Here is a 12,590-nt window from a genome sequence, read left to right as displayed (position 1 = left end):
CTCAGTCAGTAACCCATGTGAGCCAATTATTCCATATAGATAAGTATCTAATCCAGTTGATATCCCGTATCCAGAGCCTTCATATACGACAGGCAAAAGATTTTTCCTTTCCCAGGTGTCATCGATCTGCGTGATATAAAAGACCACTCTGAGCATTTTCTTTCATATAGATCACCATAGAATTGTATTCATCTTCTTTACAGGTATTGTTTCATATCCTCTCTCGCAGCTCCTCTTTTGCCTCTTTTTATCGTGTAGGTTATTGATGTAAACGTAATGCCTTTTGCAGTACATGATGGGAACTCCTGGTAACGATTATCTTTCCGACTCTTCGAAGAGAAGCTTTGAATTCGACAAACCCAGGGTTTCTGCATATGAGGAAGTATTGAACAAAATCGACTCTGTTGTTTCGTGAGGCTGGTCGGATCATACAAGGTATGCCTCTCGCTCACCTACGTCTTGTTCGAACGCGTGCTCAAGCTTTCATGGATTCGGTTGACATGGAGGAAAAGTGGAGGCATGATGAAGCGTCCCATCGTGTCAAGTCTCAGTGTGGTGAAGCATCTCATAAATCCAGTGTCAGGGCTGAAAGATTTACTGCTCGACTGAAGCGGCGAAGGATCGAGCCTAAGAAACCTCCAGGCGAGAGCAAGTTCAATTACCTTGTTCATGACTGTATCGTAATTCTCGACTCTGATGTTGACGAACCGGAGTATCCTCGAGAGGCTGTTGGAGCAGTTGTTGAGAAGGATGTCGGTGCAGCCCAGAATGCCGAAACTACTGTTGGAGAGGTTGAAGCGATCGTCGAGGATGCACTGAAGCGACTACTGGAGAGGACAATGAAGCAAACGATGGGGCCGTTGGAGAGGCTGCTAGGGAAAATTTTGAAGATGGTGCTGGAACAGGCTTTGGAGATGGCGCTGGAGCAGGCTTTGGAGATGGCGCTGGAAAAGGCTTTGGAGATGGCGCTGAGGCTGCTGCCGAAATGCCTTCCGGAGAGGATGCCTGCTGTTGGAGAGGGTACTGGAGCGAGTGTTTGAGAGAACTCTAATGGAGACACCATTGACCTCGGCATTGGCGTTGACAACTAGCTTTCCGTTCCATTATTTCTTTCTGTAGAAGAACAATCTTTTCATAACTTGTGGATGTTTGATATTTCAGGGTTTTTTTTGTTCACGTGACTGGAGCCATGTCAGTAATATTCTTTCATTCATGCTGCTTTGATAATTTCATATTTTTAATTTTATGAATGAATAAAATCTCCCGAAAGAATCCCAAACTCATTTTGCGAAAAACAGGTTCTTCCATTCTTTCAGAGCGATTCAGCAGGCGGGAAGCCAAATCACACAAATAGCGCAGCAATAATGCTAACAGGTGTCCCATTCTCCAACTACTTCCATAGAAACGCCTCGTATGTCATTGGCAACAGTAACTCAAAAATAAGGGAAGAACAATAGCAATAATTAAGGATTTAACCAACCTCTTATTGGATTTTCCCTTGCAAATTACACAGGACATGACATGCCGCTTGGGTATGTAGAAGCGTGAGCCGCCACAAGTTGGTAAATACGTCGTAGGAAAAAGTTGAAGCCAGACGTTCTTGAAGGGAGGTGTCCGCGCCGCCACTTGACATCTTCTTCCTTGCATATTCCCTTCCTCGGTATTTTTCTTTCGAACAAGATATATTTTTGTAGGATTTGATTTTTTTTGGTTTTAATTGATGGGGTAATGACTTTGTTGGAGTTTGGATTTGCTGGGTACCACTCCTTTTGAGATGATTCAGGAAAACTTATTTCGAAATAAAGATACTTTTAATTAAAATAGAAACCCTAATTATGAATACAAGCAGTGCAATCATTTTGGAGGAATTACAAATATTGCAGGAAAAGGGAAACTGCTGAAGGACATACTAAGAAGAGGTAAGAGGCGACGTGACATTTTTAATCTTAAAAGGGTTTGAGCCACTGAGCGTGTATTACTACACCTTCTAACTTGTCGGCATTGATGAGATTGCAGTAACCTCCCAACATAACTTCTGCTACTAAGTATGGTTCGTCTTTTTAGTTGGACGAAGGAGGCTGAGCGAAAACTTTTACTACCGTATCTCCAACTTGGAACGGGTTTTGATGTTGCGCGGCTGCTTGATTCTTGGGTTTATCATCCTCGACTAAGACAACCTCCAAATTTTTGATGAAACACTTAAAAGGCCCAGCGTCCCATTCACATCTCTTAGTGACACCCGGGTTGATAACTGGACCGAGTCCCCATGCCTGGCCTAGAGGAGAAGTGAATGGGTGCAGAAAGGGTTGTTCAATAAGACTTACTTGCATTCGGAATCTCCGGATGAACGTCGACGGGCTTTCTCCAGGTAATTGAGTTATATTGGTAAGCTGTTGATACGGCAACATGTCACCTTCAGGGTTGGATGGCTTGTTGGAAATTCTCTCGGGTATTGACACCGACAGAGGGGATACTCCTAATTTTGCTTTATTGCCATGTACCCATGAGCGCCCCAGAATTATGTCATAATTTCTGAATGCCATGTGTTAGAGCGTTTCCCACCTTAACTTCAAGGTTGATGTAGCCATACGCGTCTATTGCTTCTCCTTCCAGGTTTTTGACCACAATCGTGGAAAGGGTAGCCTCCTGTTTTGAAATTCATGCAGCTCTCAGAGTCTTGACGGTAACAATATTGAAGTCGGAGGCCGCGTCAATCAGCGTGCCATCGAATGCAGCATTCTTTACGTGAGCCGTGGTCAGCAACCCCCAGTTGCACTTTCCAACAACGCTTCTTGGGAGAGGTTGGGACTTCAGAGTGGCTTCATCAGCAGCAAAGAGTCGCTTGCCCAACACAACACGATTGAGGGCTGTAAATATGTCTTGACGCTGCGCCTTGGAGAAATATAGGATTTCGCACACACGCGGCATCATGGACTGCACGGTTTTGTGAACAGAGTCCCCAGAGAGCATGCAGCTCCTGACTGTAAGAGGATCTATGTGAACTCCCTCATTGCCCAATTGAAATTCTACTGCCTCCACCTTTTCCTAGAAAATGCGTTTTATCCTATTGCATTCATTGGTCGGGTGATGGACGAATCTGTGGTAACGACAGTACTTGGGATTTGCCATTTTCTATTCAGTAGGTGGGCGCCTGATGGGAGGCAGCTTGATGGCATCATCTTGAATCCATGATTCCAAGAGTTCAATTACTTCTTCGATTGAGAACGGGAAATCTAGGGAAGCTTCTTCAGTTTCCTGGTGTTGCGCAGGAGCTTTAACCGTAACCTTCCGAGGTGGAGCCGTATGATGTGCTGGTGCCGCACGTTTGGGATGTTGTTTTGCTGCTGGAACTTTCCGTTTTCCTCCTACACTCACCACGTTTACAGAGGGGTCGGTGTTATATTTCTTATTGATGAGGCGTCTGTTTCCTCGAGTTTCGCGTGCATCTTCACCTCTGGTTGGCTTGGTTCTTTCCAACAATGTTGGTGCTGTTGTGGTCGACCTCTTAACAGCTTCGTGAAGTTCATAGAAAGTCTGGAAGCGTAGATTCTACAGTAAGGCGCGATAAACGGGGACCATGCCATTGATGCAAGAGTCCACCAATTGTTGTTCAGTTACGTTTGGGTCGTGACAATCCTACGCCTGGATTATGTATCTCTTGACATAATCATTCGGATGTTCATTGTTTCGCTGGAACATCCTTCCTAAATCTGAAAAGGTAATTTGCTCAGACACAAAGAAATACTTCTTGTAGAAGGTTGCGACCATCTCACGCCAGTTGGATATGTTGTTTGGTGCAATGTTGTTGTACCAAGTGTACGCCCTCCCAGTAAGTGACTTTGAAAATTCTTTGAAACGGAGGACATGATTGTACTCGTGTTCACCCAAGGATTCTAGAAACCGAGAGATATGCTCCCGTACATTGACAGTGTCGTCATACAAGGAAAATTGAGGAGAAGAATATCCCCTCGGAAAAGGAACTCTTTGCAAATCAGGAGGATATGGAGGTTGATTTTGGTGCATGTCTACCGGGTTTTCTCTGTCTCGATTTCGGAGAAGTCGTTCCAAATCTTCACGCGTGATGAAATTGGATGGCTGATTCCTTTCCAACGGACGGGTCTCTTCATCTGCGAGGGTGCGCTCTGCTGCGGTGGTGGCGCCAGGAGTATTAAAAGTGCTATTCATCGGCCCTAGTAGGTGTGGTTCATGCGGTAGGCGCTCCGTTAACGTCTTGAGAAAAGTAAGTACCTCCTTTTGAGTTGAAGCCATGTCTGTCTGAGCTTTAGGAAGAACTTCATGCCTTTCCATCAAATCGGCAATGGTAATAGGGGGTTGGCCTCCTCTGGTTCTTCCAGTCTATCGTCCCGATGGTGGAGTAGCGGCGGCTCTAGTGACAACTGGGGGCGTCATGCTTGAAGAAATATTGGGGGTGGCGGCAACGGCTCTGGATCTGGTGATCGAGGGTGTAATGCTTGAGGAAACACTTCCTGCGCCGCTGGTGGTGTTGGTCATGCTGACAGGTGGTAAATTGATGTCGCTGGAAGGAACGTTAATACCAAGGACATTCTCAGCGCTGGTGGCATCAGGGATTGTTGTTGATCCGGATCTAAGCTCTACCATTTTGAAATTGGAATTGGAAAAATGAAATTGAAAATTAAAAACTGATATTGCAACCGAGAGATTAATCTCCCACTGTGGTCGCCAATTGTTTGTGGGTAAAAACTGTTTCTGCTGGTTTTGGTAAATTTGGCTGTCTGGATGAGAAACGAGTCTAAACCTAAAACAAATGCACTGCACGGGAGTACTTTAGATTCGAGAGATCAATATGTACAATCCTAGCCTAAACAAAGAAATGGTCGTTCCAGGCTTGCTTCGATCACAAAGTGAAGGAGAAGGGTTGGTCTTAGGGAGGGAAGTGAAAAAGGTGTTGAGACCAGAATGGTTAATTCTGAAGGTGTGGCTATTTTATGACTTGTATCAGAATGTGGAACTGTCTTGCTGAATGTAAGCTATCAGTTCTTTAGTGTTTTCTGGATACTGTGTTGTTGTTCTCACCAAAACTTGTCGTTCGATGGAAATAGGTAAAACCTATTTATACAAGTCATAATCGAATACACTCTCGTAGGAAGTGGGAGTGGTTGAGTGATGGAAGAGTAGAGTAATGTGTAGCTTCCAGAAACCACGCCTCCACTATGAAGGAAGCGGGTTTGTTTACAACCACTACTTCTTGCCTCCACTAACCACCCTGTTTTTCCTGACACTTTCTTATGATGGACGTTTTGCACGTCGCACGCTGTAAACCGCCAGACCAACACCCTGATGAGCATCCCCCAGCTTGTGACATGTTTGATGTCTCGAGTGTTTTGTGAAAAAACGTGTAGAAGATTGCTACGTGTGGCAAGTCAAAGTCAAGAGACTTGTCGTAGGAAAATAGCATGTGATGCTATTAGGCTTTCCTTGGCTGGCCTCCTAAAACTTTCCACAGGCCTGTCAATTCCATGGCGAATTTGGACGGCTGAGATTGTAGCTTATGAGAAAGGATGGCCATTGATTATGGCCACATCCTGTTGTATGGCAAAGTGTCGCATGGCGTAGCCATAGCATAGTGGCATTCCAGTGGCGTAGCCGTGGCAACTATTTTGGAATATTGGTGTTAGACCCAAATATGGCTCCGGCAACATTAGCCATGTTTCCATGTCAATCCCAATGCTCTGGGAAACGTTATTTGGCTTGGTTAGCGTAGCAACTTTGCCTAAATTAGGGTTTGGCATGCCAAAACCCTAATTAGTACATGCGGCATGTGGCCGTGGTCGTGGCGTATCGGTGTTTTGTGCAAATGGTGTCATAGTCACGCCAAAGGATCCATAGCCAAGCCATCATGTGGAAACGGCCAGAGGAGTAAAGATTACCACGGGTGGCTATGATATGACGTATTTTTTAGGGTTTCCTGGGTCTCACACGGCTCGTGGCATGTTGTGGGCCCGAAGTTGCATAATTTGCACCACGACTGGAAATTAGGGTTTCGACCATGCGGGGTCGTGTTTCTGGTTAGGATAACCACATTGAAGTCTGTTATGGCGTTGGCCACGTACATAAGATGGGTTGGCACGTAAGTGCACTATTTATGGTATGTTGCCTCGTTCGGCATGCTTTTGTGGCAAAGTGGCACGTCTGGCATGTTGGGCGTGCACGTTTGGCATGTTAGTTAGCGCATTGGCGCAACTTTTGGGAAGCCAATTTTTTACATCTCTTTTTTGATATTGTGGCAGGTTTTGAGCAACCTGATTGGTCGAAGAGGGTCGACCAAAACACGGGCGTGGCCACACTTCTGGTGTAGGTGTGGCAAGTTTAAAGCGACCTGATTGGTGGATGGGAAATATGGCCGTCAAGTATGGGCCCAGCCACAACTTATGTGTTTGTGTGGCGGGTTTAAGGGACCTGATTGGTCGAGGGAAATATGGCCGGTTAGGTAGCGTGGGGCGTGGCTAATGGAAAGTGGCACCGGCTGGCCTAAGGCATGTCCACGCCTCCCTTCACTGATGTTCCTATTCTACGGCTCTTCTACTTCTTATTTTCTGTTTTTGGGTAGGATTTTGTACCTACTAATCCATGGCGGATTAATTACCTAGTTCGTCTAGGCTTAATTTCGACAAGCAAGGTCTAATATATTGCGCAAGGCGCAAAACCCTAATTTTTGCAAATTAATCAGGGTAATATCTGAATTTTGTGAATTATCACAAAATTGATTGAGTTTTGTGTACTGACACAGAGTTCTTCAAGTTCATTGCCAGAGAGCAGTATGTTCTCTGACTGAATACTTTATGCAAGGACCTTAGCCTTGATACTTGGAAATTCGTGCTACTCTGCTGCGAGTGAACACAAATTGTCATGCCATATCAATATTAAGGGTTCAGCCGGGGAACATAGAAAAGAAAGCATTCAAAGAAACTTATGTTAATTGAATAATATATGCAAGACGCCAAATTTACAGGATATCTGGGATTGTTGATACATGCACCATTCTGGATAAATTTCATATATATATATATATTGAGTGCTCAATAAATGTTCCAGTGAAGAGGTTGAACACTCATCACTTTCACATGGCTCCGTTTCTTTGCAGAGTGACGGCACATTAAATGCAGGGTTTTACAAATTTAGCCCTGAACTAAAAACCACCATCAACAGCTGGGAAATTATTCATCAAGATATGGTTAAGGCTGTGCAATTCTGTTGTAGAATAAGATTCATTACAAAAGGTCTAAATTCTAATTTTCTCATTCTTATTCCTAAGACAAAAGGTGCTAAAAGTCCTAATCAGTTCAGACCAATTGGATTGAGTAATGTGAGTTTTAAAATATTTACAAAGATTATAACAACAAGAATGAGTTCTCTAATGTCAAAACTTATATCTCCTCAACAAGTTTCATATATAAAAGGAAGATGTATTCAAGAGAAAATAATGCTAGCTTCTGAATTAGTTAATGAAATGAAGAAAAAAAGAAGGTGTGGAAATGTGTCTCTTAAGATGGATATATCTCAAGCCTATGATTCAGTTAGCTGTGATTTCCTTTTTCAAGTTCTTAGTAAATATGGTTTCTCAAAATCTTGGTGTAAATGGATTCATATACTTCTTAAATCTGCCAAGATATCAGTAATGCTCAATGGTGGACCCCAAGGCCTCTTCTCTGTTGGAAGGGGATTGAGACAAGGGGATCCCTTATCCCCAATATTATTTGTTCCCATGGAGGATGTTCTTAGTAGAAGACTGTCTCAACTAATCCAAAATGGTTCATTAAATCTAAAGATTACAAGAAAAGGTATCTCTCCAACCCACTTGTTCTTTGCTAATGATGTATTTATTTTCTGCAATGGTGCTAAGAAGAACATAGAATGTCTCTTAAAACTTTTAGAAGACTATCAAAAAAACTCAGGCCAAGTTATTAATAGAATAAAAAGCAAATTATTTATTGATGGCACTTCAGAGGTGAAGAAAAATCAGATTAAGGATTTCATATAAATGGAACTCAGTAAGTTTCCAGATAAATATCTAGGAGTTATACTTCATTCTGGTAGAGTTAAAATTGACACTATTTGGCCCATGGTAGAAATGATATAGAAAAAGCTGGCTACATGGAAGGGGAAGCTATTATCATTTCAAGAAAGGTTAATTCTTATAAAGTCAGTGCTCTGCAGCATTCCCATATATAATATGGCTGTGTATAAATGGCCTGCATCAGTAATAAAAATTTGTGAGAAGATAATTAGAAACTTCCTTTGGTCTGGTGATGGAGAAACAAGGAAGTATATTATCCTTTCTTAGAAAAAGGTATGCTCTCCATATAATGAAGGGGGATTGGGGATTCATAGGATGAAGGTAACCGACAAAGCTCTACTAATAAAAATGATGTGGAAAATCATCAAGTTAAAGAAGAGTGGGCTCTGTTTATCAAGGCAAAATTTCAAGATAAATTCTCACAATAGAGCAGTAACTGGCAATTGTCCACTGTCTGGACTGGGTTGAAATGGGCTTGGGTTTTCTTAAAAGAAGATGTCAGATGGGGTATTGGAAATGGTCAGGAAATATCAGTATGGTTTGACATCTGGTTTGGTGAATCTCCATTGATTGAAAAAATTGGATACATTCCTTTTGTTAAAGAAAATATGAAGCTAAAGTTGTCTGATCTTCTCAGGGAGGGTGCATGGCACCTTCCTCATCAAATTCAGCAGTACTTTATAAATTTAAAAATGCCTGAAGTGGGAGGTATCAGGGATGAAAGTATTTGGAGATGTGATTTAAAAGGATCTTTCACTACTTCAACTGCAATCACCAAAATAAGGAGTAAAGAGTCTGTGCTACATTGGCCAAAATATATATGCAATTATTTTTTACATCCAAGCACTTCCAGTAATGTATGGAAAATTATACATGAACTCTATGTTGATGACATTGTCCTGATTAAAAATGGTTATGAAATAGCATCTAGATGTTGTATATGTAAAGAAGAACAAGACAACATGAACCATCTCCTGTGGGAATGTAAATTTAGCTAAGAAATTTGGAATTGGCTGTGTGTAGTATTTTACTTGGCTCCTCCTCAAGATTTCAAAGACATATGGAAGAATGCAAGTAATAAAAGTCCCCTAGTCAAAGAAGTGTGGATTACTTCTAGTTGATATGTCTTAAAGGAACTTTGGCTTCAAAATAACAGAAGATTTTTTGATGAAGTCAAGCCCAATGCTCAACTATTCAAAAGTAAAATTAAAAAGATGGTGCTTGAAGGTGGCTTAAGAATGAAGGGACACAAATGGAATCAAAATTATGATTTGCAGGTGATCTCCTTCTTGAATCTTGGGCCAAGAAGCAGCAAATTTCAAAAAATTAGCATTTGCCATTGGACTCCCCCAGCTATTGGTGTCATAATGTTTTGCTGTGATGGTGGCTCAATTGGTAATTCAGGAGCAGCTGGTTTTGGGGTAGTTTTCAGATATCATATTTGTCGGGTACTTGGCACTCTTACTGGTGGCATTAGAATTGCAACAAACTATATTGCTGAGGCCTATGCTTTACTCTGTGCTGCTGAATTAGCTGTTGAATGGAATCTACATCATATTATACTGAACTCTGACTCTGAAACTGTTATAGCTGAGTTTGCACAAGGACAGGTCCCATGGATTATTAAAAACCGATGGATTAAGGTTGTTGGTAAACTTGACTCTATCAGCTTTTGACATAGCTACAGAGAAGCAAATTTTTCTGCAGATACTACTGCTAAGAGGGGGGCAAATTTAAATGCAGGAGAAAGACAATTATTCATAGGGAGACCATCTCATCTTGCAAGAATTGAAATGCTAGGAATGGACTATTATACGTTCAATTAGTAGGTTTTGAAAAAAATTCATTTTGATTGTGCCTTTGCATTTGGCTTCCTTTTTTTTCCCCTCTTTTTTAGTGTTGTAAACTTTTATTCTCTTGATTAATAAAATTTGTGTGATTCAGCAAAAAAAAAAAAAAAAAACTTCTAATGTTGCTGAGTTGAATAGTATCCTAGTCTATTAGTTATCTAGTCTTCCCTAATAAATGAAGTAATATCATTGTGGGGAATAGAGAAAATATAAAAGTAATAATATCATATTTTGGCTAAATCAATAAGTTTCAGATCATACATTAGGTTGCCCTGCAACAGACTGATATAAATTTTCACATAGTAATGCAACACATAATATCATGTGAATGTTAGGTTTCCCCAGTGACTGAGCCAGCAAATCCCTTTGGTGGGGTCAAATGAAATCTATTATATAAATTTAATTCTTAAACCCCATAAATAACAAAAATATTAACTTTATCATACACATTTGCCCCCACACCAGAAGAAATTTTCCAAAAAAACAAAGCAAATTTGCACTAAAATATGAAGACTAGTGCCTTATGCACCTACTTGTCTCTATTACCATCCGTCACTAGGTCTTGCAAAAGTTTCACGCCAACTTGAATTATTATTATATTTTATATGTGTTAGAGCATTGCTCGGTCGACCTCGCAAGTAAAAACTATATTAGATGTACAAAACTATATCTTGATTTTTAGCCTAGTAAAAACAAGTTTCTGACTAGGATTAGAGTATGGTAGTTGAGTATCAGAGATCACAGAATAAACCTCAAATATTGAAGACTGAAGAACAAATGAAGACATTTACAAAAACTTCATCAACAAAGAGGTATATGAAGACTGGATATCGTATTTACTCACGGAATTTGCCATTTTATCTTAGGAGACTGTGTCGTATAACTATAGTAGATTTAATATTGCAAAGAAGAAATTTAGATTTCAAGCTTGTCTTGGTTAAACTCTCGAAATAGGATTAAAGCAACATATATTCTAAATCCTTAACAATCTTAGTTAAATACAATTTATTATTCAAAGAACTATATTTGTTTCAAGTTGATCATTTGAAAATTTTCCAAGCTACAACGCATATTGCATATGGCTATTGGGAATGTTTCAAATCATATATGTGAGAAAATGACTGCTTGGCGATGGGTAAACATACTTGTATGTTTTACCAAAGTACGTTGAGTGCCGCAGACTGTATAGGTTCGCAAACCCGGTTTGCAAACCATGTACATCTGAGTTTCAGATTTAGGTAGGTTCGCAAACCCCTACGATATGAATTTCACGAACTGGCAAGGTTTGCAAACCCTTGTGTCCTGAATTTCGCGAACTTCCAAGGTTTGCAAACTCTTGTTGCCTGATTTCGTGAATTGTCAAGTGGTTTGAAAACCGACCTAGTTCCATTATAGCATAAGTAAATGAACTATTTTATATGTTTATGTTCGAATTTGCTTCGATTCTCATAAACACTTGTAAGTCATACTTTATTCACTACGAACCATTATTGTGTGTGGTTCATGATAAGGAGAGGGTACCAAGTACACCATCATTTTTTTTGTTTGACATGACCTAATACTGTCATCAGGTAGATCTTCAGAATATCCTTGCCTTGAATAGGTTGATTATCGAATCATTTTATTTTAATTATATCAAACAAGAATACAGAAGTAAATAGGAAAGCAAAAAACATGAAAATTTGTTAAGGGGGAAACTGCAGCTGCAAAAAAAACCCGGGACCTCGTCCAGCTTAAACACCACATTGTGTTAAACTGCTAGAAATTCCAACCTACTATCATACTTTGGATTGGAACGTAGTTGAGACATAATTCACCCTTCAAGCAATTCAGTTGTAGTCTTGCTCCTTACATCTCTTGAACCTCGAAAGATTCTACACATTTGCTTCTGTTAGCTGACGTTTACAACCTAAGAGTTGCTTCAACCTCAGTGAAGACTTTTTGATATTTTGCTTTCACAAAACACCTGTTTGATTTCTATTTAAATGTGAATCAAGGTATTGTGAATCTTGTGTTTGTTTTGAACAACTACTAGGTAAAAATTAGACATGAAAACAAACTTGTCTCTTCAAAATTTATAGAGACACCTAATCTATTCTACAACAAGAGCAACTAGAATAAATCTGGAGATATCTTGTAAGACTTCTTAAGAAATTTATGAGACACCTTATGTGAATTTTTCTTTCGAATCTAGATATCGACCAACTAGTGTCGATATACGATGAAATCTATCAAATTATGATCAACAATTCTTGAACGACCTTATATCAGAAGAAAAGGATCTTAGAATAGACAACGATCATTAAATTAACATAGATAAAAGTTTTGTAACTATCTAAGAAGATTATAATCAACCCGTGCTTTGCGATCCCTAAGACTAAGTCCTATGGGCTAGATTTGGCTGCTAGATTAGCCAAAAAGTGTTGCAGTTAAAAAAAAGTGTTGTCTATTTGTTAACACTAGTTCTCTCTCCTAGCAATTGCTCGCATGTGAACTAGTAGCGAGATAGTTGCACTGAATGGTGCATCGCAACCTAAATCTACTTTTCGTTGAATGATTCAGCACAACTTCCTAAATCTACTTTTCGCTGAATGATTCGGTGCATCTAGTATGCTAGATTAGAACTACCATAGGACTTAGGAGGCTGTTCTACCTGATTTGGACTGCTAAATTAGCACACCATA

General features: G+C 40.3%; 1 protein-coding gene across 1 annotated transcript; it reads left to right on the top strand.

The window, feature by feature from the left end:
* Positions 1-9,270: 9,270 nt before the first annotated feature.
* On the top strand, positions 9,271-9,732 carry LOC113359466. Its single transcript, XM_026603091.1, has one exon. The coding sequence runs from the start codon at positions 9,271-9,273 to the stop codon at positions 9,730-9,732; it is 462 nt and encodes a 153-aa protein (XP_026458876.1).
* The last annotated feature ends 2,858 nt before the right edge of the window (positions 9,733-12,590 follow it).

The sequence above is a fragment of the Papaver somniferum genome, chromosome 3, assembly GCF_003573695.1.
Source record: "Papaver somniferum cultivar HN1 chromosome 3, ASM357369v1, whole genome shotgun sequence".
Lineage (NCBI taxonomy): Eukaryota > Viridiplantae > Streptophyta > Magnoliopsida > Ranunculales > Papaveraceae > Papaver > Papaver somniferum.
The sequence above is the reverse complement of the archived record's forward strand: the minus strand, read 5'-3'. Positions and strand labels throughout refer to the sequence as shown.